General features: G+C 52.6%; 1 protein-coding gene across 12 annotated transcripts in view; it reads left to right on the top strand.

Moving 5' to 3' along the window:
- LOC119545566 (DAB2 interacting protein) overlaps window positions 1-19,718 on the top strand; it is a 185,855-nt gene that overhangs the window by 129,922 nt on the left and 36,215 nt on the right. Inside the window, exon 1 of one of the 12 annotated variants that reach the window (XM_037851188.1) lies at window positions 10,192-10,943. The exons of 10 other annotated variants lie outside the window; for them this stretch is intronic. In XM_037851188.1, coding sequence (XP_037707116.1) covers window positions 10,774-10,943 — 170 coding nt within the window. In that variant the 5' untranslated portion in view covers window positions 10,192-10,773. Of the gene's footprint in view, window positions 1-10,191; window positions 10,944-16,743; window positions 16,899-19,718 lie in introns of those variants that run through there. One more of the 12 variants, XM_037851190.1, reaches the window with a different exon arrangement.

Genomic DNA, 19,718 nt, shown 5'->3' with positions numbered 1-19,718 from the left:
GGGTGTCCCCTCTGCGCACACTGTGCTGTGTGCAGGACAAGAAGGCAGTCACAACCAGTCCCTGCCCCCAAGGGCTCCTACGGGCTGGATGAAGTAGATGGGTCAACAGTGGGGCTATGGGAGGACAGGCTCTGCGAAGTCTCCAGCATCAGTGGTTGGGCACAGCGTGAAGGCTTGTGAAAGGTTTCCCTGAGTTGAGGCCAGGCGGTTGCAGTTGCGTTTGGCTGCCCGCATGTGACTGTGTTGGGACCGGTAGGGGAGGGGATAGGGTGGAAAGATAGTGGGAAGGCAGGCAGGCTTTGGACTTGATCCTGAAGGCAGCTGGAAGCCGGAAGGATTTTAAGGGATGGGTCATGGTCTGACCAGTGATTTTAGAAGCAGCTCTCTGGCTGCTGGGAGAGTGGGAGGAGGGTCAGGAATCTGGCAATGGAGGGTTCAGTCCTGTTTTCCTTATCATCCCTAAGGGACAGGGACTCCTTCCCTTGCCTCTTTCCCCCCTCCCCGCATGCTCCCAGGACCACTCTGCAGGAACTGGTGTCAAGGCCAGCTGAGCTCAACAGACTGCGAGGAGCTCCATTCCCCGGGGATCCCTGGAATGTTGGTGGACTGGGGATGAAAGGGGTGGCAGGGAGTAGGGATTTAGGGTAGTTTCTGAAAAATATTTTGCGTGGGCTTGGGCAGCTCTGAAGGCCCTAGAGCCTGGGTTCCAGAAAGCACATCCCCTACCTCCTACTCCAGGTTTATTTGTAGCCTGGCCTGGAGGCAGGGGGTGGGTTGAACTGCCCCTGGCAGGGTGGAAGACAGAGAAGTAAAGCACTGTGCTCAGGCTGGTGTGCTCCGGGCACTCATTACTCCACGACTCCCATCCTCAGAGCAAAGCCATTAGGAGCTGAGGCTCCTGAGGTGGACTGCAACTCATGGGCAAATCCCTCCTCCACCATGTCCCAGCTCTGTGGCCTTGAGCAGGTTACCTAACCTGTCCGAACTTCAGTTTCCCTCTCTGTAAAATGGGGTAATGATTGTACCTACTTCCCAGGATATTTTGAGTATTATCTTTTTAAAAAAAGAGGGCTTAGTCCAGTGCTTCACGCAGGAGGTGCCTAGTATGTGTTAGTGGTGAGTGGCAGTGGCAGCGGCAGTGGTCGTAGGGGTGAGGGTGATGATGTATGATGTTCACCATCATGGCCAAGGCCGCTGTGTGCTGGTGAGGAAGAGGCTGGGGGCAGGGGAGGAGGAGGAGCCTGTTGGAGGAACAGAGAAGCCTGGGTCCTAGTCTCCCCCACTCCATGGCCGCAGGCCAGTCACTCTGAGCCTCAATTTGTGGGACCAAGGAAGGGGTGAGAAAAAAGAGTGATGAGGGTCCATGAAGGGGTTTGTGTGTGGGAGGAGTTAACAGATCTATTAACACTTTTGTGTTCTCATTTCCTCCAAATCTGGGAACCAACCACCTGCCTCTTGAGCAGGCACCCAGCCAGCATCCAGCAGGGAAGTGCTTTGAAAGGGGACTTTAGAAAGCTGGGGACGGCCAGGTATCCCCACCACCACCACATCCTGCCACAGAGGGTGGTTTGCTCTCCCCTTTGGCCCTGAGCCAGCACGCATACTCCTTTGCACATCTTCACCCTCCAGCTGTTCAAGCATTGTCTTTTTTGGTAAAACAAGAGTTCAGTTCAGCAAACATTTCCTGAGCATCTTTTGTCTGCTTGGGGCTGTGTTGTGCTCAGGGAATACATGAATGCTTAAGATATCATGGCGGCGGGTGGGGGGGAGACACTATTGAATTGTTTCTGTTTCTAAGGATCTAAATGCAAAAGCGGCAATCCTAGGGTGAAAGGCCCCAGGTTCTAGGGCCCTGCTCTCCTCCTTTCTCTCTGTGGGACCTGGGGCAAATTATATGACCTCTCTGAGCCTCAGTTTCTTCAACCAAAAACCCAGGTCAGTCTCTGATAATACCTCACTGTTTTAAGGCTCTGTGGTCAATTTTGGATTATTAACTTACTCTCTGTGATTACCAGGTAGAGAAGTTTGTGCTAAGTTTGATTTCAGGGCAGAGCTGGAAGTCCTACCTCAGCTTGCTAGTTGTGTACTTGGAGTAAATTTCTTCCTGAAGTCTAAGGCTGGGTTTTCTCAGATGTAAAATGGGCATTATGATATACCAGCCAATCCTAGCCGATGGGGAACTCCCAGGTCCTCTTCTCCCCAAATACAGTGCCTTCTCCATGTCAAGGACATACATCTAAATCCCCCTCCAGCCCCCAAATGGAGAGGAGCTGGTTAGTGGGGGGCTTCTGCCAGACCCACTGGGGAAAGAGGCTGAAGGGGCAGTATCTGGAGCCTTAGGCCTGAAGCTGGCCAAGGAGCCCTTGGGTGGGTTCCACAAACAACCCAGATGGGATGGGCCTTACATGATTTAAAACCTCCTTGATTTGGAAATGTACTAATTTGGTATTCTATCTTGCTTTATGAAGAAAATGTTTGCTAATGAAATTAATAGTGTAAACAAGACTTGGGGAGGGTGAGTGGCCAGGGGAGACGGGTTACTTAAACACACTTCAAAGAACGTACTTCGCTAGCATCTAAGCAGTACCATTTGCATACGTAATGATTGTGCTAATTATAGGTGGCCTCATCTGTTAACAACAGGTTTTCCTGGTTATACTGCATTATTGTAATCACCCAGTCAGAATTCTCTAGCATGCTTTTCACTAAAGAGAACAATGATAATAATAATGCCTGTCATTTTTTTGATCCTTTGCTGTGTGCCAGTCATCAACTCATTTAATCTTCACAACAGCTCTGTGTCCCAAAGATTCTCATCTCCTATATAGGGAAGAGGAGACCAACTTTCTCAGAGAGGTTAGGTAATGCACCTGGGCTCACACAGCCAAGAGCTGGCAGATTGGGGAAATGGATCTAACCCACTACTAGCTCATGCACTCTTCCTGCTCTGTGGCATAACTTCTGAAGGAAGTCTTGGCACATGTTCTCACTTCTTATTTTGAAGCTTTCTCTTTCTTAGTCCTTTCAGAAACCTCCGAGATCCTAGCAGGGAGTTAGGAGTAAGGCAGAGGGTGAGCTGGGCACAGCATACCCACCAGCCTTCCCACAGTAGGGTGGTGGGAGCAGCCCTGGGGTGTCCTCTCCTGAGGTAAAGGAATCCAGGCTTGGTGGGGAGGCTTCCCCTCGTCACTCCTCCTCAAGCACAGCTAGGCTTGGCCTGACTGCCAAAGAAAATTATAAGCCCATAAACAGCTGGGAGGACACTAGCACGTCATAAATTGCTGCATATGTTGTCATTAAATCAGAGGTTGCACACTGGTACCTCGTGGCCCGATGTGACTCACAGATAGGTTTCATTGGGTCTGACAGGGTGGAAAGTTTTTTTTTTTTTTTTTTTTAATTGATGACCAATGCTTAAACACCCCTGAAACATTCACCCAAAAATCTGCATTTCTGGCTTCTCTTGAAAAAAAAAAACAGATCTGGCAACATTGGGCCTGTATTCATCCGAAACTCCTTTCCTCCCCTCAAGGCCTTTGAGTTGGTAGCCTGCATGAGCTCCTCCCAGCGACCCTGGGCCGTGGGTGTGGTGGGATGTCTGTGTTCCATTCCATAGATAAGGAGGCTGGGGCTCAAAGGGGAGTGACTGGACCACTGCACAGAGCTGTCTGCGAAGCCAGGACTTAAACCTCTGTCCTCGCCACCATCCTGTGCTACTCTCACTCCACCACTCTGCCTCCCAGCCGTGTCTGACCCCTCTGGCCGCCAAGGAAAGAAAGAAACCTTTCACAGGCCTAATGACTCAAAAATAACCAACAGTGAGCCCCTGGAACTGTTCCTGTGCCCCCCCCCCTTCCTACCCTTCTCAAGGCCAGAGGGGACATGGGAAACCTATTCATTTAAACTCAATTATTTTCTTGAAGACGGAACGGAACTGAATTGGGTCAGCGGCTATATTTGCTGTGCTCAGCTGTTTCCCCTGCAATACCATCACCCACTGGTTCTGTTGCTGGGCTCTGTGCTGCCATATTCACCAATTATAACTCCATATTGGGGACCATTTCTCGGCCAGCCCAGCTCAGGGAGAGAGGAATGGTTGAGTGAAAGCTGGCACTCTCTGCTCATTCACCCAACAGGCCGCAGGAGGAGGGTCCCAGGGCCAGGACGGGTTCAGGCTCTGGAACCATTGTGGTCACCAATTCCTGGCACGGGGGCTTCAGTAACTGGACATTTACTGTCCAACACCAGTCTGCAGTGGAGGCATTTCTAACACAAGATGAGAAAACTAAGGTTCAGAGAAATTAAGTGCTTGCTGGAGAGGCAGACCTTGGAATCAGACACAACTGGGACCTTACTAGCTCTGTGACTTGGAGTAAAGTACTTGATCGCTCTGCACCCCTGTTTCCTCCTCTGTAAGTAGGGGTTGATAACCTGATACCTCACTGGGCTGGGCTGTCAGGAGGGTAAGTGGTAAACTGTGTGGCAAGGGCTAGCCCAGGGTCCCTCTGCCCACACTCATTCCTTTTTACCATCTGCCAGGTGCAGAGCTTGGTGGGGGATGCAAAGCTCAGAAGGAGGATATCCTGGAATGCCCTCCTCTCCATGAAATCTCTCCCACATCCCTGCTCCCAAACGGGAAATGTTGCTTGTGCCGTTATTGTAGGTCAGCAGCTGGCCAGCTCTGCTGGATACTTCCGCACCTTCCTCTGGGCCCACATCTGTTAGGTGTACTTTAGTTTGGCACTGTTGCCTGTGTGGGTCTCCCCTCCACTAGACTGCCAGCTTCTTGAGGGCAAGACTGTGTGTCTTGTCTACCTGTTTGTGTCCTGGCATCACCCTCTTGCTGGCTGTGTGGTCTTGGACCAGTTGTTTAACCTTAGTGGGTCTCTTTTCCCATCTGTAAAAATGTAAAAAATCTGACAGATGTCATGGGGAGGAGGCGAGTAGTAATCGGCATGATGGCACCTGACAAGATGCCCACGTGGAACAGGCTCTTGGAAAACTTTTGGAGGAAATCAAATGACAGCCTCCTCTCTACTCCTCTGAAGCAGAGCATAGCCAAGGCGTGGGTTTTGGGGAGTGCTGGGGGAAGGTTGGCAGCCCCGTGGCAGAATTGCTGTCAGGGAGGCCTCCTGTCTGGCTCCGTGAAGGAGTGGGGACAGGGTGATGGCCTGTGGGCCTCCCCTCATCTCCATCCTGGCTGCAGAGGGCTGGACCTTCCTGGGAACAGTTGTTACCCTCACGGCTGCTCCTGGCCCCCAGGCACCCAGGCTGTAGGCAGTCAAAGGACCCTCTCTAGGCATCCCCATGATACTGTTGATGGCCCCAGGGAGAGTGGGGGGTAGCAGGGGATAGTTCTGGGAGATTTGAATTCCTTACCCTCCCAGGATTGCAGTGAAATTAGGGAGAGTGTGTGTGAACTTGGGCATCGGGCCTGATGTAGAGTGGACACTTGGCACATGGTGTGGGGATGGCTGTGAGGTCAGGTGGGGTGGGGACAGGACTGGGGAAGGTTACCTAGTCAGCAACACAGAGTCTAGTCTCTGGCAGAAGCCCCGTTGTTGGAACTGGAGTCCCTAGGGGTTGGGGCTCAGGCATCAGGGGGGACCTGAGGCTGAGCCTCCAGCATTGTAGGCTCATAAATTGTAATCATCCCCTTTCCCTTGGCTCTTGTTAACATTCAGTCCCTGGCATACAGGCTGGGTGTTGCCCAGCACTTGAGTCTGTGACATCCGAGAAAGAAACAAGCTGACCACGTCTCATCATTTGTAAGAGTAAATCTACTCTATTTTTCAGAGGAGGTATCACACGGTGGGGGGAGGAATTTACTCCTCCTAAATGTTTTGATGGAAACAGTACACTTTTTTGAGTGAAAAGGTATCAACATCTTGTGGGGGAAAAGGCTCCAGGGTTGTCTGCCAGCTGATGTCATCGCCACAAGACACTGGTCTGGGGCCTGGCAGATGGGGGTGATGCAGCCAGGCTGGTGGGCCTAATAGGAGAGAGGAGGGGGCTGAGCAGGGTGTGGGTATTTAGTAGGTGGAGAGGAAGAAGGGGGTTGGGACGCTGGGGCTAACACTGTACGTAAACCACCTGCACAGTCCCCCACCTCCCCCCCAACACACACCTCAAAACAAGGTGGGTGGGAGCTCATTGGACAGCAGCAGAGAGCAGAGGCTCTGGAATGCCGAGTGCTGGCAACTCAGACCAGAAAAGCAGGTGGGGCCAGACTGTTGGGGGGCTTGGAATCCCAGCTCCCACCGGTCACCAGCTCTGTGACCTCGGCAGCTTTTCCAACCTCTCTGTGCTTTAGCTTCATTTTTAGTAAAATGTGGTTGTGGATACCCACCGTTTACAACTCTTTGGAGGATTGAACAAGATAATTTATGTAAAATACCTAGCACTGGGCCTGGCACATAGCAGGTGCCAGGACAGATTTGTTGTTTGTTGGTGATGATGAAGCCACACAAGCAAGGATGTGCTCACATAAATTAACAGCTGGGGTGCATTGAAACTGCTTCCCAGAGTTGCTCCTCAGTCTAATACTAAGTTTGTGTCTCACCTTCAGGTAAGATGTAGGTGGTTCAGCAATGGTCTCTTCAGAAGCCCGGAACTTCAGGAGTCGTGGACTGCCAGACGTGGGGCTGGGTCTCCTCTTTAGGGGCGAGCCTCTCCTGGCCTGAACCTGCTGCTGCCCCACAGACTCATCCTCCTCCAGCTCAGGTGGTTCGGGTCATGTCAGAAAGGGCCTCTGTTCTCTGCCCACCCTCTCGAAAGAAGACAGCTGTTGTCCCAAGATCCCCCCTCCTGGGATGCGAGCATGCCTCCCCAAGGGGGGGACGTAGAAGTGCAGGCCTGGAGGTGTCCCTTTACAGTCTTGGGTTTGGTGTTCTCATCACCCCAGGAAATGGGAAGCCCCTTGAAGGGGTAGGGTGCCAGAGTCCCTCAAAAAGCCTAGCCCAACTGGTAAGGACACCTTCAGATCTGAAAGAAGCTAAGATACCTGGGCTCCGGGCTCTTGGGAGAAGACTGACCCACAGGGTATCTGTGTCCACACACACTAATTGTGTCCCCAGGCCCTGAGGACCCAGGCTTGAATAGACCCCAAAGAGGGCCTGGCAGGGCAGGGAGCAGTACCCAGGAGAGGAGGAGTCAGGAAGAGAGAGGGAGAGAGTGTGCACGTGCCTGTCTGGGGACACTGGGGAAGGCTTCTCTGAGGAGGGAGCAGTCAGGCTGGGCCTTGAAAGATGAGTGAAAATTAGAAATAGGTGCAAGAGAGGAGATCAGCTGGAAGAAGGATTTGGCTAGTGAGAAAGGGCAGGGCCTACATGGGAAGGAGTGGAACAGGAGGAGGCCCTTGTGGCTGTTTGGGATGGTGTAAATAGTGTGAGGCTGGTGGGTGGGGCCCAGAGGATCTGGGAGGCCCAAGGCGCTCTGATTGTTCTGGAGGTGTTTGGGGTCACTGGAGATGCTGGAACCAGGAGTGACTGGAAATTCCCCTGGCTACACGTGCCCAAGAACGCTCACTTTGTACTCTTACACATTATTCAAGATGCCTCTGAAAGGAGCTTGTAAGAGGTTATGCAGACAGAGCTCTGAGCTGGAACTAGGAGGGTACGGGGAAGTGACTTATTTAAGGTCAGGCTGATGAATGTGGGTGTCTGACTTGGGATGGACATCTGACCCCCAGATGCTGTCTCATTTCTTATCTTGTGATCCCCTCCTGTGCCAGGCTGTCACTCAGAATGAGAGACCCTGCCTCAGGGCTCTGTTTTGGTATAACAAGATAACAGAGCCATATGGATTAACTGACTGGGGATGGCTTGCTGCCTGGGGGGATGGGGGAATCTGGGAAGGCTTCCAGGAGGAAGGGCTATTAGACTTGAGTAATTGGATATTAGAATTGGGTAACTGGATATTAGTAATAGGCAAACAGTTGTCTAGGTGTGGCACACCTATTTTCAGATGTAGCTGGGTCAACTTGTGCAAGTGACTTAACTTCTCTGAACTTGATTTCTGCAAGTAAAGGGGTCTTAATACCTGCCTTGCCTGTTTGCCATACGATCAAGTGGGAGAAGGCCTGGTTCATAGCCTGCAACCCTGGAAGAGGTGCTTGGAGGAATTGTTCAGAAGATGCACTCTGTTTCTTCCTTCCCTGTTGCCTTGGCTATTCTTTGGCCCTAGACTAAATGCCTACAGACTTCTTGCCTGTTTGGAATTTTTAAGAAATTGGATAAATCCAGATGAAAGCTGGGAGGGGAACCCTGCTTCAGGAGGAAGGGGACCACTGTAAGTGTAAGTGTGGGGAGTCAGGTGAGCCCTCTGGGCTTTGGGATGTAGTCAAGTGTAGATATGGGCAAATGAGGTGTGGTTGGATCATCTTTGGTCAGGATCACCTGTGCCCAGAACAGAGCTAAGCTGGGAGCCCAGAGTACAGTAGAGGATGGAGTAAGTCATGTACTTCCCAGGTTGGAGGTTGTTGCTGGGGCCTCAGTAGAACTCCTCCACCAGCCCTGCAGTTGCCATAGCCCCAGTCCTGCCTGCCTAGGCAGTAAGTACCTGTGTATACAAAGGCTGGCACTTCCTAGGAGTGTAGGAGTTATTTATTGAGGGACTGGAGCAGGCTGGAACTGCAGTAACTCAACTGGGCCTTTGGCCTCAGGATACCGGAGGTGTGGAGCTGAGTGAGACCCTAGGCAGTGGCTCTCAGCCTCCAACTGGTCTGTCTTTATCCATGTTTACATCGAGGGATTGGATTCCAAAGTCATGTTGCACCAAAAAGTTATCTAGTGACCATTGGGGGCCTTGGGGTCTCTGGGCCTCAGTTTGATGAGCCCCTCTGGGTGGTGGCTGTAGGGGAAGGATGTATGAGACCCTGCTTGTGGCAGAGACTTAATAAATGGAAACCATTGCTGTGGCTTTTCTAGCAGGATGGGAAAGGTGACCCCAGACAAAACTGGAGGGTTGGCTGGGGCTTTGCATGACCCCTTGGGGCGGCATTTTGGTGTGGCATTCACAATCCTGGACGGCACAAAGTATGTCTCCTCCTTATCTGCACTTAACTGTCCACTTCTGCCCTGCTGGCCCAGCCCACGATATTGGCGCTTCCCACAGCAAAGGAAACAGCCGCAGAGCTGGAACTTGAACCCAGGGCTGCTGCCTGGGAATCCAGTTTTCTTACCAGCTAGGGGACCTCCCTCTGGTTTCCCTTGGCCCTTCTGCACGCGGTGACCGTGGTAGGCAAATCCCAGGGCTTGTCTGCACCTCACTTTTTGTTCGCTTAAAAAAAATGTTTTGAGTGGAAACGTGGGGCCGGCGGTTTGCCCTGGTGGGGCTCCGGGCTCCTCTGCTCTGAGCCGGAGAACCGCGGGTGGGGCCTTCGCGGGCGGCGGGCGCAGGCTACGACTCCTGCCCGCTGCCGCAGGGCTGGGCGAAAGGAGCGCGCCGAGGGAGCCAGCCACAGGCGTGTGAGTGGTTGTCGCCGCCAGGCGGGTCCCAGCCCACGCGGAGGTCGGAGTGGGAGGCTGCAAGGCAGAGGCCTAGGAGTGCCCCACCCTGAGCCCTGCGCGTCCTGCCAGCTCAGGGTGCCTCGAAGCGCAGCGGCGTGTCGGGAACAGAAACTGGTTGCAGCTGGGGGCAGCTGGCCGCGGAAGGTCACCCGCTGCCTGGCCTGGGAAGGGAAGGGCCTGCTGCTCCCGGGGTTTGGGCGGGCCCGCAGGCCTGTTGAGGGTGCGGCGGGACGGCTCCCCAGCCGGGGATGGCTGGGGGTGGGGGCGGCTGCTTCCGGCCTGGAGGGACAGCTTGGGGTGTGGCGCCGCCTGATGGAGGTCTGGAATGCTCTGGGAGCCGCGCCGCCCGGAGAGGATAGGTTGCTGCGCCTCGAGTCCTTTTGGTTAGTTAACTCGGCTCCCACTCACACAGCTCTGGCTGCCGGACTCAGATCGGCCAGAAAAATAAATCACTTTTTTAACACATCTTTCGAAGGCCTACTTTGTACCAGGCACTTGTTCTAGGCATTCTGGGTTTACCGGGGTGAACAAGCCCCTGTTCTTCTGGCCCTGGCATTCTCTTGGTGGGGGAGAGGCAAGAAACAAGACGATTTCAGATCAGTTGTATGAAGAAAATGAAGCAGGGTGATAATCTTGACGGGGAGGACTTGCTACTTTAGCCAGGGCAGTCGGAAAGGCCTTGCCTGGGACGTGACTTTTGATCCGAGTCCTGAATGAGGAGAAAGCAGCCTTGCCTTGCGCTGGGGCTGAGCGGAGGGAATGACAAGTGCAAAGGCCCAGAGGTGGGACCTCAGCCGGATATGACCCTGGGCGGAGTCAGCACTTTAGGGGAGGAGCCTGGAAGGGGCCTCTCCTGAGGCCCCTCCAGCTTCCGGGACCCAGAGTTCGACACACCAGGCCCGCAACCTGCCCAGGTGCCCTAGAAGGGAGACTTCCTCATAGCTGGAGGCGGTTGTTTATCTTCGGGTGCCTTTCTGGACTTCGTGGACCTGGAGGTTGTCCCATGTGGTTGGTTACCTGTATGGAAGACTGCTTGTTTTCTGCTCATTCCCTGAAGAACCTGGAACTCTCTAGATGTCGTTGCTGCTGTTTTTTTTTCTTCTTTTAAGATCATTTTGGAAATTTCAACTTGGAAGACCCAGATTCAGTGTGTGCTTTGCGGGAGGGGGAATCCCTCCTGGGCACACCTCTTAAATGCCAACCTGGGCTGAAAGGCCTCCAGATCTGGCCAGGAAAGGCACCTGGGTGCCCACCACTGACAGGAATGGGTCTCTATGGCCTCGGACTCCTCGGTGACAACCTTGACAAGATTCTAGGCCTGGCCGAAGGGGCTGCGCTGTGGAGCCCTGGCTATCCCCAGAAGTCAAGTCTGACTCCCAGACCACGAGTGCACAGGCCTTGGTCAGCGCTGAGGCCTGTGCTCCCGCCACAAAGGTCTGTGGGTGGCTCGGTGGGGGGTGGGGTGCACAGGGAAGTTCCTCCCTGGGGGACCAGCCTCCAGCCAGGTATGCGCTGGGCCAAGCCTGGAATGGGAATGGGAATGCGAATGCGAATGGGAATGGGTCAGGACCCGGTTGCGGAAGGTGAGGGGCTGTTTGTCTGTCCACAGCTTCATTGGTGCGCTGTGGCGGTCAATAGCTGGCTCTTTCAGGCCCTCTGAGCAGTTGGGCCCCCACGCCGACCCTCAGGGATTGAATGGGGAACTTCTTCAGGGGCGTAGGAGGAAGAGTGAGGGTGCAAGCCCTGCCCTGCCCCCCGGGAACTTTGATTTGTGTGTGGGAGAATCCCGGCATGTGGTCCCAAGTGTGCTGGAGGAGAGGAGGTAGAAGCAGGTTGCTCTAGGCCCACAAAACCTGTGAGATTGGGGAGGAGGGTGGCAGCTCCAGGGACTTCACTCCAGGCTGCAGAGCCATTGAGGGACCTCGGGCAGGTGTGCCCTTAACCTGAGGTTTTAAGTGCAAGCAAGGAAAAGGGCAAAGCTAGATGCTTGGGTGCTCTCCTGCTTTCCCAGCCACTGCCTCTCGGGACAGATTTAATAATCTGAGCCTGCCTCATGGTTGGTATTGTAAGAGAGAAACTTTACTCCTAGAACTTTTATTGATTTAGACACTAATAAGAAGTAAAAGGTTTTTTGGAACAGGGTTGTTTTTTATTTTGTTTTGTTTTCTTTTATTTTTTTCCTACCAGAGCAAAGAACATCAGAACCTAAAACAAATTTGTTTTCTGCCTCTCCCAAGATTTGGGGGGGTGTGAGGATTGGCCTTGTTTAACTCTAACCTCTTGATGAACACTTCCCTGACTGCAAACACCCGCAGTCATCATCTGTTCTCCAGCAGTTGAACGAAGCTGCCACTTGTGCATTTTGTCCCTTCCCCAGAAAGACTGTGACTTTCAGGGTGGGGCATTGCTGCAACCCCTGGGGCCATTGAGAGACATCTGCCCTGGGAGACAGAAGATCTGACTCTCGAGTTCTTGTGTCTTTCTTGGTTGGTTTTCCACAGCCCTGGTCTTTGTTTTTGCATATTCATTTCATAAATATTTATTGAGATCTTACACCATGCCAGACCCTCTCTTAGGATGCAGAAATACAACTGACATTGCCCGTGGCTGCACAGAGCTTACTTTCTGGTGGGAATGACAGACAATAATAGATAAGTGGAGAAACAAAGTATTCCAGATTGTGTGAAGTTCCCCTACTAGAATGTAAGTTTTGTCTGCTTTGTTTAGCATCTGTGTTCCCAGTGCCTAAAATAGTGCCTGGCATATAGTTTGCAGTTAATAAATATTTGTTGGCTGAATGAGCAAGATGCTGTGAAAGAAACAAACCTAATGTTTCACAGGAGAATAATGGAAGTGGGGCAGGACCTATTGTAGACAGGGCAGTTGAGAAAGAACTGAGTCCCAAAAGACAGGAGAAGCCAGCCATTTGGAGAGGCATGGGTGGAGCGAGAGGCGTGGGTGGAGCAAGAGGCTCCAAGTCAGGGAGCAGCAAGTACAAAGTCCCTGGGGTGGGAAAGTGGAGGCTTCTAGGCCACAGGGTGTGGGGGAGGCTGTTGGACGAGGTCAGAGGGTAGACAGACCAAATTCTGCAGGACTTGGTCCACCTATGGAGGAGTGTGGATTTATTCCGAGTGCTGTGGGAGTAATTGAAGATTTTTAAACCAGGGAATTAAATAATCTGATTTGCATTTGTGAAGGTTCCCTCTGACAGCCTGGTAAGAGAATAGATGGGGGGTGGGGGGCGTGGGGCAGAGTGGCAACAGGTGGGTGCCTAGACAGGCCTGCCAGGGTAGATGGAGAAGAGTGGATGAGCTTGAGAGATTTCAGAGGAGGGAGCTGCAGGATTTGCTGATGGATTGAATTCTGAAGGCGAGGGAGAGGGAGGATTCTTGGCTTTTGAGACTCCTGGCTTTAGCTGCTGAGATAGTGCTCCACCTTGGACATTTCAGGCTTGAGGTTCTGTTGGGCTCCAAGCAATGTCAGGCTGGCATTTAGATTTGTGAGTCTTCAGTTCAGAGGAGGGAAGGGCTGTAGATATAAATTTAGGAGTCCTGAGTCTGTTGGAGGTATTTGAAGCTATAGGAGTGGATTAGATCACCAAAGGAAAGTACAAAGTCCCTGGGGTGGGAAAATGGAGGCCTCTAGGCGACAGGGTGTGGGGGAGGCTGTGTTTTGCATAAGAGAGCCCCTAAAATCAGAAGGAGCCCTGTGAGACTCCCAACATGTGGAGGAGAGGTAGCAAGGGCTCTGGACTGGAGAAAGCAGTGCTGTGGCTAAGAACAAGCCAGAGAGCCTGGTGCCCTGGATTTCAGGGAGGTAGCTAGCTCATGGTTTTGGCAACATGAAGGCCTTTGGTGTCCTTGTGGAGAACCACTGGGGTCAGAACACAGACCAGTGTGTTGAATAGAAAAAGGTGTGGAAGTGGAGGCAGCAAGTGTGCAGAGAAGGAGACCTCAGAGGACCAGGCCAGTCAGGGAGGCCGAGAAGGGTCAAGGGAGGGCCTTAAATGTGTCTCTGCCTTGGTTTACCAGCGGCTTATCCAGTGGTTCTTAACCTGAGGCATGGATCAGATCCTCTGAGCAGTATCCCCAGAGATTCTGATTTGGAAGGGCTATGTGGGCCCCCAAAATGATGTTTAGCTGCTCTCTGAGCCGTCTTCCCTTTCCTTCTCCTCCCTCTCTGGAGGGCCTGCTAACTGCCCTGAATGTGTCTCACTTTTTCTGACTCATACAGAGTCTGCTGACCCTGCCCTCCCCCTCTCCGGGCCCTGGTCTCCCTGTGTGTTCAAGACCCATAAATAAGAGCGCCCTGCAGTGTGGTTTACTCAGAGGGTCTTTCCCACCTTTCCCAGAGCAGAGCTAGACTTCCTTTACACTAATGGCTTATCTGGAAGGCTCTTGTGTGCGTGTGGCTTCCAGAGAAGTTTGAGATCTTTTTCAAGTTATTTTAGTGGCCTGGACCTTTTCCTCCCTCAAGGCCTTGCTGGCATGGGGGATGAGTTCAGAATGTTTGGCTTAGGAGACAGTCGGTGTAGGGTTGGGAGCAACCCAACATCTGATGGCTCCATTATGGGTGCTCAGTGTCTGTTGAATAAAGGACAACACAGATAATTTGAGTCTTTGGGGTTCCCAGTTATTGTGTTAAATGTTTTTTCTGCATTTGGATAACTTGTATTTTTACATCTGTTATTTGCAGGGGATAGTGTATTACCTCATTTTACACATGAGAAAACTGAGGCTCAGAGAAGTGAAAGTCCTTGCCCCAAGTTCCACACTTGTTAAGTGGCAGAACCAGAATTGCAACCTGGGCCTTCACACCCCCTAATCTGGTCACCCCCAAATCAGGCTTCCTCATAGAACCTTGCTGACAGGTTAACCCTGTGGGTGAGGTGGTAATGGTGGGGTTTAAGAGACCTGGGTCTCCAGTTGCCCCTCAGGAACGGTAGCCATATGCTCTGCCCCGGCTGTAGGGCATCCCTGCTTCCAACCATCCACTCCCTCTGATGCTCAACACACTGCTCCCCACCTCCACCCCCAACACACAGCCCAAATGTATTAAGCTCCAAGAAGATAGGAAGAGATGAGCCTTGCACTTTGTCAAGTCCTGGGGGTTCTTGTAGCAAAGGTAGCCCCTGGCTTCTGGGGAGGCATTTGTGCACCAGGTGTAGGATGGCTTGTATGGCTGATGAAGAATGCCTCAGAGGCAAAGAGAGCTCAACTGCACCCTACATATCCCATGGGAGACCACCTAAAGAGGAGAAGGCCAGAGACCCAAAGGAGCCTCCTCACTGGGAACTGGGGAGACAGAATCAAAGAGGGCCAGGGGCAGGGCAGAGAAGAAGGTCCGAAGAGAGAAGGCCACCTTTTGCCTCCTGACAGCCCCACTTGTCTTTGGGCCCCTGCTTTCCTCCCCCTACCCAGCAGACCTCAGTAAGGATTACCTGGTGTATGTGTTGGGGACTGTGGGAAGCTGTTTTCAGGCTCCAGAGGATTTGGGCCATAACCCTACCTCTCAGTCTTTATGGCCATCTGGGAGATGGCAGAGAGTGGTCATGCCTGGTAGTCACTGAAGGTTCCAGTTGGACCTCCTCCTTTTACAGAAAGAAACAGGAGGCCCAGAGAAAGAAGTGACTTGCACAGGATCCCTACCCAGGAAGCTCAAGTTTTCTGCTCTGTGCCTCCCAGCATATCCTGGGGCACTCCCCTTCAGCCTAGCTAATCATGCTGGCCTTTATCAAGTGCTCACTCTGGGCAAGGCTTCCTCCTGGCAACCTCATGAAGTAAGTACTGTCATTATGCGCATTTCACAGATGAGGAAAGTGAGGCCTAGAGAGGTCCAGAACCTCTTGTCCAAGAACACATGGGATGCAAGTAGTATAGCCCAATTTGAACTCTGAGCCCATGTTCTTAAGAACTACCAGGTACAATTCCTCAAATTTACTTGACTGCCAGGCTCCATAGAAACAGAATGAGGGTGGTAAATCCTTGGGTAACCCAGCTCCTGCAGATTTCAGCTTGAAGACTACATGGCCTTGACTCTTCTGCTGGAGGATGAGGGTACAGCATCTACGGCATGCCCAGCACTTTCAGGTGTTGGGAACCAGCACATCCTTCTTGGAGGGCTTCTGAGACCTGTACTGAGGCCTTTCCTTTTCCCTTTCTCTCCATATCCCCATTCCAGCAGCTGGGCAGGACCTGCCCATCCTTGGAGCCTAGGGGCTCCAAGAGAAAGCCCCTTTCCCCGCAACCCTGCCCCACAATTCCAGTCGAAGTGGGTGGGAGGGCCTTGGCCAGCTCATCGGAGCCCTGGGCTTGGATGAACACTTCGCCTCACCTGCCTCCTTCTGGCGGTACAGCCTGTCCCAGAAGGGACTGAGGGCCTGAGAGTAAAGTACCGCCACCTGCCTCTTCTCCCCCTCTTCCTCCTGCTCTCTCCTTTTCCTCTGCTTTCACCTTTACCTAGGGTCTGTCTGTGTGTCTGTCCTTTCTCATTGTCAGAAGTCATAGTTTCCAGTCTTCTAGTCTAAGTCTTCTTGTCACAGGTTTGTGTTGCTCAGACTTAGAGTCCAGTGGTGAAGCACCCGTGAGCAGTGATTCCACCTCCTCACCCCCTTCTTTCTTTCCATGAGGGAACGATGCTAGTGGATACAGAACAGGTGGGGTGTGGGGCTCAGGCTGGGGAAAGCTGAGCCTCTCTTGGGAGGGAGCAGGTGGGAGAAAGAATCCCGGCTTTGTGGCTTTACATTGAATCCCCGGGAGTTGTGTCCCAGCTTTGCAACTAGCTTGCTGGGAATCCTTTCCGAGGCTGTTACTCCTTGGCGTCCTCATCTGTAAATGGGGACAGTGGGGACTAGTCGCTTGTGGAGTTCTTGTGAGGAATAAATGGGATAATGCTGTAAAGTACTAAGCACTGTGCCTGGCACATAGCGAGTGCTCAAAACCGGCTGCTATTCCTACTCTTATTTTTGACTTGGCCTGAGTGCTTTTGTTTTTGGGTTCTTTGGGACTTGTGGGTGAAATTTGGATTTTTACTATTGTTCATTTTGTCTAAAATCTTCCTTAGGAGCACAAGGCCTCCAGTCTGATCATGACTTTTGGTTTTTGTTTGTTTGTGCTTTTCTGTTTGTTGAACAGAAAAAGAGTTCTGTGCCTTTAAATCCCCAGGAGGCCCGAGTGGGTCGCTGGCCCTTTAAAAGCACATTACACAGAGTTGGAACATAGCCTTTGTTTAACTAGCTGTGATTAGTCCCAGCGGACAGGGCTGGTATGTCTAGGACCAGAGTGGGACTGGACTGGCTGAGGCCAGCAGGGATCAGTGGGCAGCAGAGGGGGCAGGGCCGGCCTCTCCGTTTCCCTGGCCTGGTGAGCTTGGTGGCCCTGCTGAGGGATGGTGAGTGACCTGGGCCGAGGTGGGGATGAGGGAGGCTGGGAAGGAGTGAGCTGGCAGCCTCAGGCTACTGACCAGACCAGCCTCCTGGGCCTAGAGAGACCTCAATAAGATGGGTGGCCTTGGGTCAGCCAGGGGTTGTTCCAGGTGCCCAGTCTTGTGAGGGACCCTGGAGTGCCCTGGGATGGGTGTCTGCTCAGTCATCTACTGCCAGCTGCCAGCCCAGAATGTGGAAGCAATTGGGATCACCCCGCCAGAGGGAGAAACCAAGAAGAGTGTGTTAATGTTTTCAGTTTTTCAAAAACAGAGGAAGCCCAGTGTTGGGTCATGCTTCTCCACAGGAGCCAGTAGTCTCTCTGGTGTGCTCCAGCAAAAACTGGGAAATGCCAGGAACTCTGAAATGTTTTCTGAGCAGAGTTGCTTGGCCTCTGCTCTGAGTCCCCTAACCTGGGGTCAGGCTGGAGGAGGGTAGGGCATGCCTTCTCCCCAGGTCCTCTATGGGCTTTTTTTCTTTCTTCCTCCTTTCTTCCTGGGTCTGCTTCTGGATTCATTAGGTCCTGTGGGGGTTGTGGGGGAACGGGGAAGACCGGAAAGGTTGTGTCTGGACCTGAGGTGTGTTTCGGCTCCAGCTTTATTGTCAGCTAGGTCATTAATGTGGTAGAGTTTTTACTGGGGAAATACCCAGTCTCTGAAGAAGTCAGGGAAAGGATTTGGCTTGTTACAGTCAAGTCTGGGTGCCCTGTAGTCATTATCATTTCCACTGCCCCTGCTGGAGTGGTGTGGGGTGGCTGACTACCTGTCATCAAGGTGTCCTTCTCACCATTCACAGACAAGGGAACCAGTATGCCCAGGCTCACCCAGGAGGTGACAGAGGCAGAGTTCAGTACAGTTTCTGTTGACCCAGGGTTCCTGTTGGTTACTTGGAAGTTGGTGTATTTGATCTCATGATTTCTTGTAGGTTTTTTGAAAGCCTCAGGGCAGTGAAGGGCAGTGAAAAGTTTTGGAGTTGGAGCTCAGATGCTGGGCCTCTAGCCTTCTACCTGTGACCTTGGGCAAGCTGCTTGACATCTCTGGGCCTCTGCTTCCCCGTGTATTGTGAGAGAATCGTTGTTTGTGCTAGAGAAGATTCCATGGACATGGTGGCCGTTGAGCCAGGTGTTAAAGGATAGGGAGCACTTTACGGCTGGGAGAGTGTGCTTTAAGTGGAGGGAATAACTTGAACAAAGATGGGCAGTCCACCGGGGCTGAGCAGGGTTTGGTTGTGGCTGGCTTGGGACACACCTTGGAAGCTGTATTTAAAGTATATGGCTCTATCTATCAGTTGGCACATGACAGAGCAAGAAAGGAGGGCTAGCTTATGCTAGAGTTAAGCCAGGGAAGACACTGGGCTCTGGACTGCAACACATTGTTTGGCCTAGCGGAAGCGCCTTGATATCTTGGAGGCTGTTTCCATAACTGTAGGTTCAGGCACCTGTAGTTGGATGGCTGGACTGTGTGAAGGTCAGAGGTATGGGGTCTGCTGACTGTGGAGCCAGTGCCTCCACATGCACACACCAGGAGCATGGGCAAGCAGTAGTGTGTGGTTGGTGAGGTACTCGGAACTCACGGGTGGCTTGGGTACACAGTCACTAGGAGCAGGAGGAACTCGGCAACCACACCCCTGGTTTACTTTGACATCGTTTCTCTGAGTTTCTGCCTTTGTCTGTGTCCTGGGAGCTGTGGCGTGCTGTCAGCCATTTTCCCTCACCTTTTTAGTGCTGTTGACCACTCCTGACTGTCTCCTGCTAGTTATAGTCTAAGAAGCAGCAGTTCTGAGATGCCCCCTGGGACTCCCAGACACCAGGCTTGGGGGAGGAATGGCATGTTAGGGACAATCAGGAACTATATACAGGGTGGCTGGATCAACTCAGTCCAGGAGTGGGGGGCATTAGCTTAATGAATCTCTTGCAAGCTCTGGCAAGAGGTAAGAGCAGCCTGTTTGACAGGTGTAGAAGCTGAGGTGCAGAAGAGGCCAACCTGGGGGCTTTGCTCCCTTGATCCAGTCTTCTGCTGCTTCACAATTTGCCTCTTCTGTCTTCCGGAGGTCAGACTGCTGACAGGAAGGGGCCCCTATGTGGCCACAAAGGCCTCCGTCCCAAGTGGATGCTGGAACTGAAGAGGCAGCTGGGTTGGGGGTAAATAAGCATTGGGGCTAGAGTCTAGGGGCCAGCGCTTGTTCCCAGAAGTGTCCTCTCTTGACAAGGGGTGAGTCAGCCTTCCTTGGGCCTGGTTTCTTTATCTCCTTAGGCTCCTGCATAAAATGGCCTGTCCTTGAGCCTGCTCTTGGGGGGTGGAATTGTCGCGGGTGATATTCTCTGTGGTCTCTTGGCAGCGAGGCTTTTTGAAAGCCCAGATGCAGAGGGGGCAGGAGGGGTCCGCGGGCTGGGAAGTGAGAGAGGCATCCTGGAAATGTTGATGGGGCCAGGAAGAAGCCAGGGGCTCCAGAGATGTGGTGCAGGGGCAGGAAGGGGCAGCATGACCAGGCCCAGCCTGGGCGGGGCATCGATACCACCTATTGATAGCTCACTGCTTGTCACGTTACCCCTCCAGCAGCCATAGGGCCTAAGGTGGTGTCCCCATTTTAGGATGATAAAACTGAAAGAGGTCAATTAGGTTGACCAAGATTTTAGAGTATCCTGTTTGCATGTATTTGTTTTTAAGGAAGGAGGCCTCCTCACCACATTCATCCAGACATCAGCTAACAGTGCCAGGAGCTGGGGTTGCAGGGACAAGTAGCTGGTCCTGGTTGAGGCAGAAAGCCTGGTTCCCAGGGATGAGAGGAGA

This window comes from Choloepus didactylus, chromosome 10 (genome assembly GCF_015220235.1).
Source record: "Choloepus didactylus isolate mChoDid1 chromosome 10, mChoDid1.pri, whole genome shotgun sequence".
Classification (NCBI taxonomy): domain Eukaryota; kingdom Metazoa; phylum Chordata; class Mammalia; order Pilosa; family Megalonychidae; genus Choloepus; species Choloepus didactylus.
Note: the sequence above shows the minus strand (reverse complement) of the source record. Positions and strands in the feature narration are given on the sequence as shown.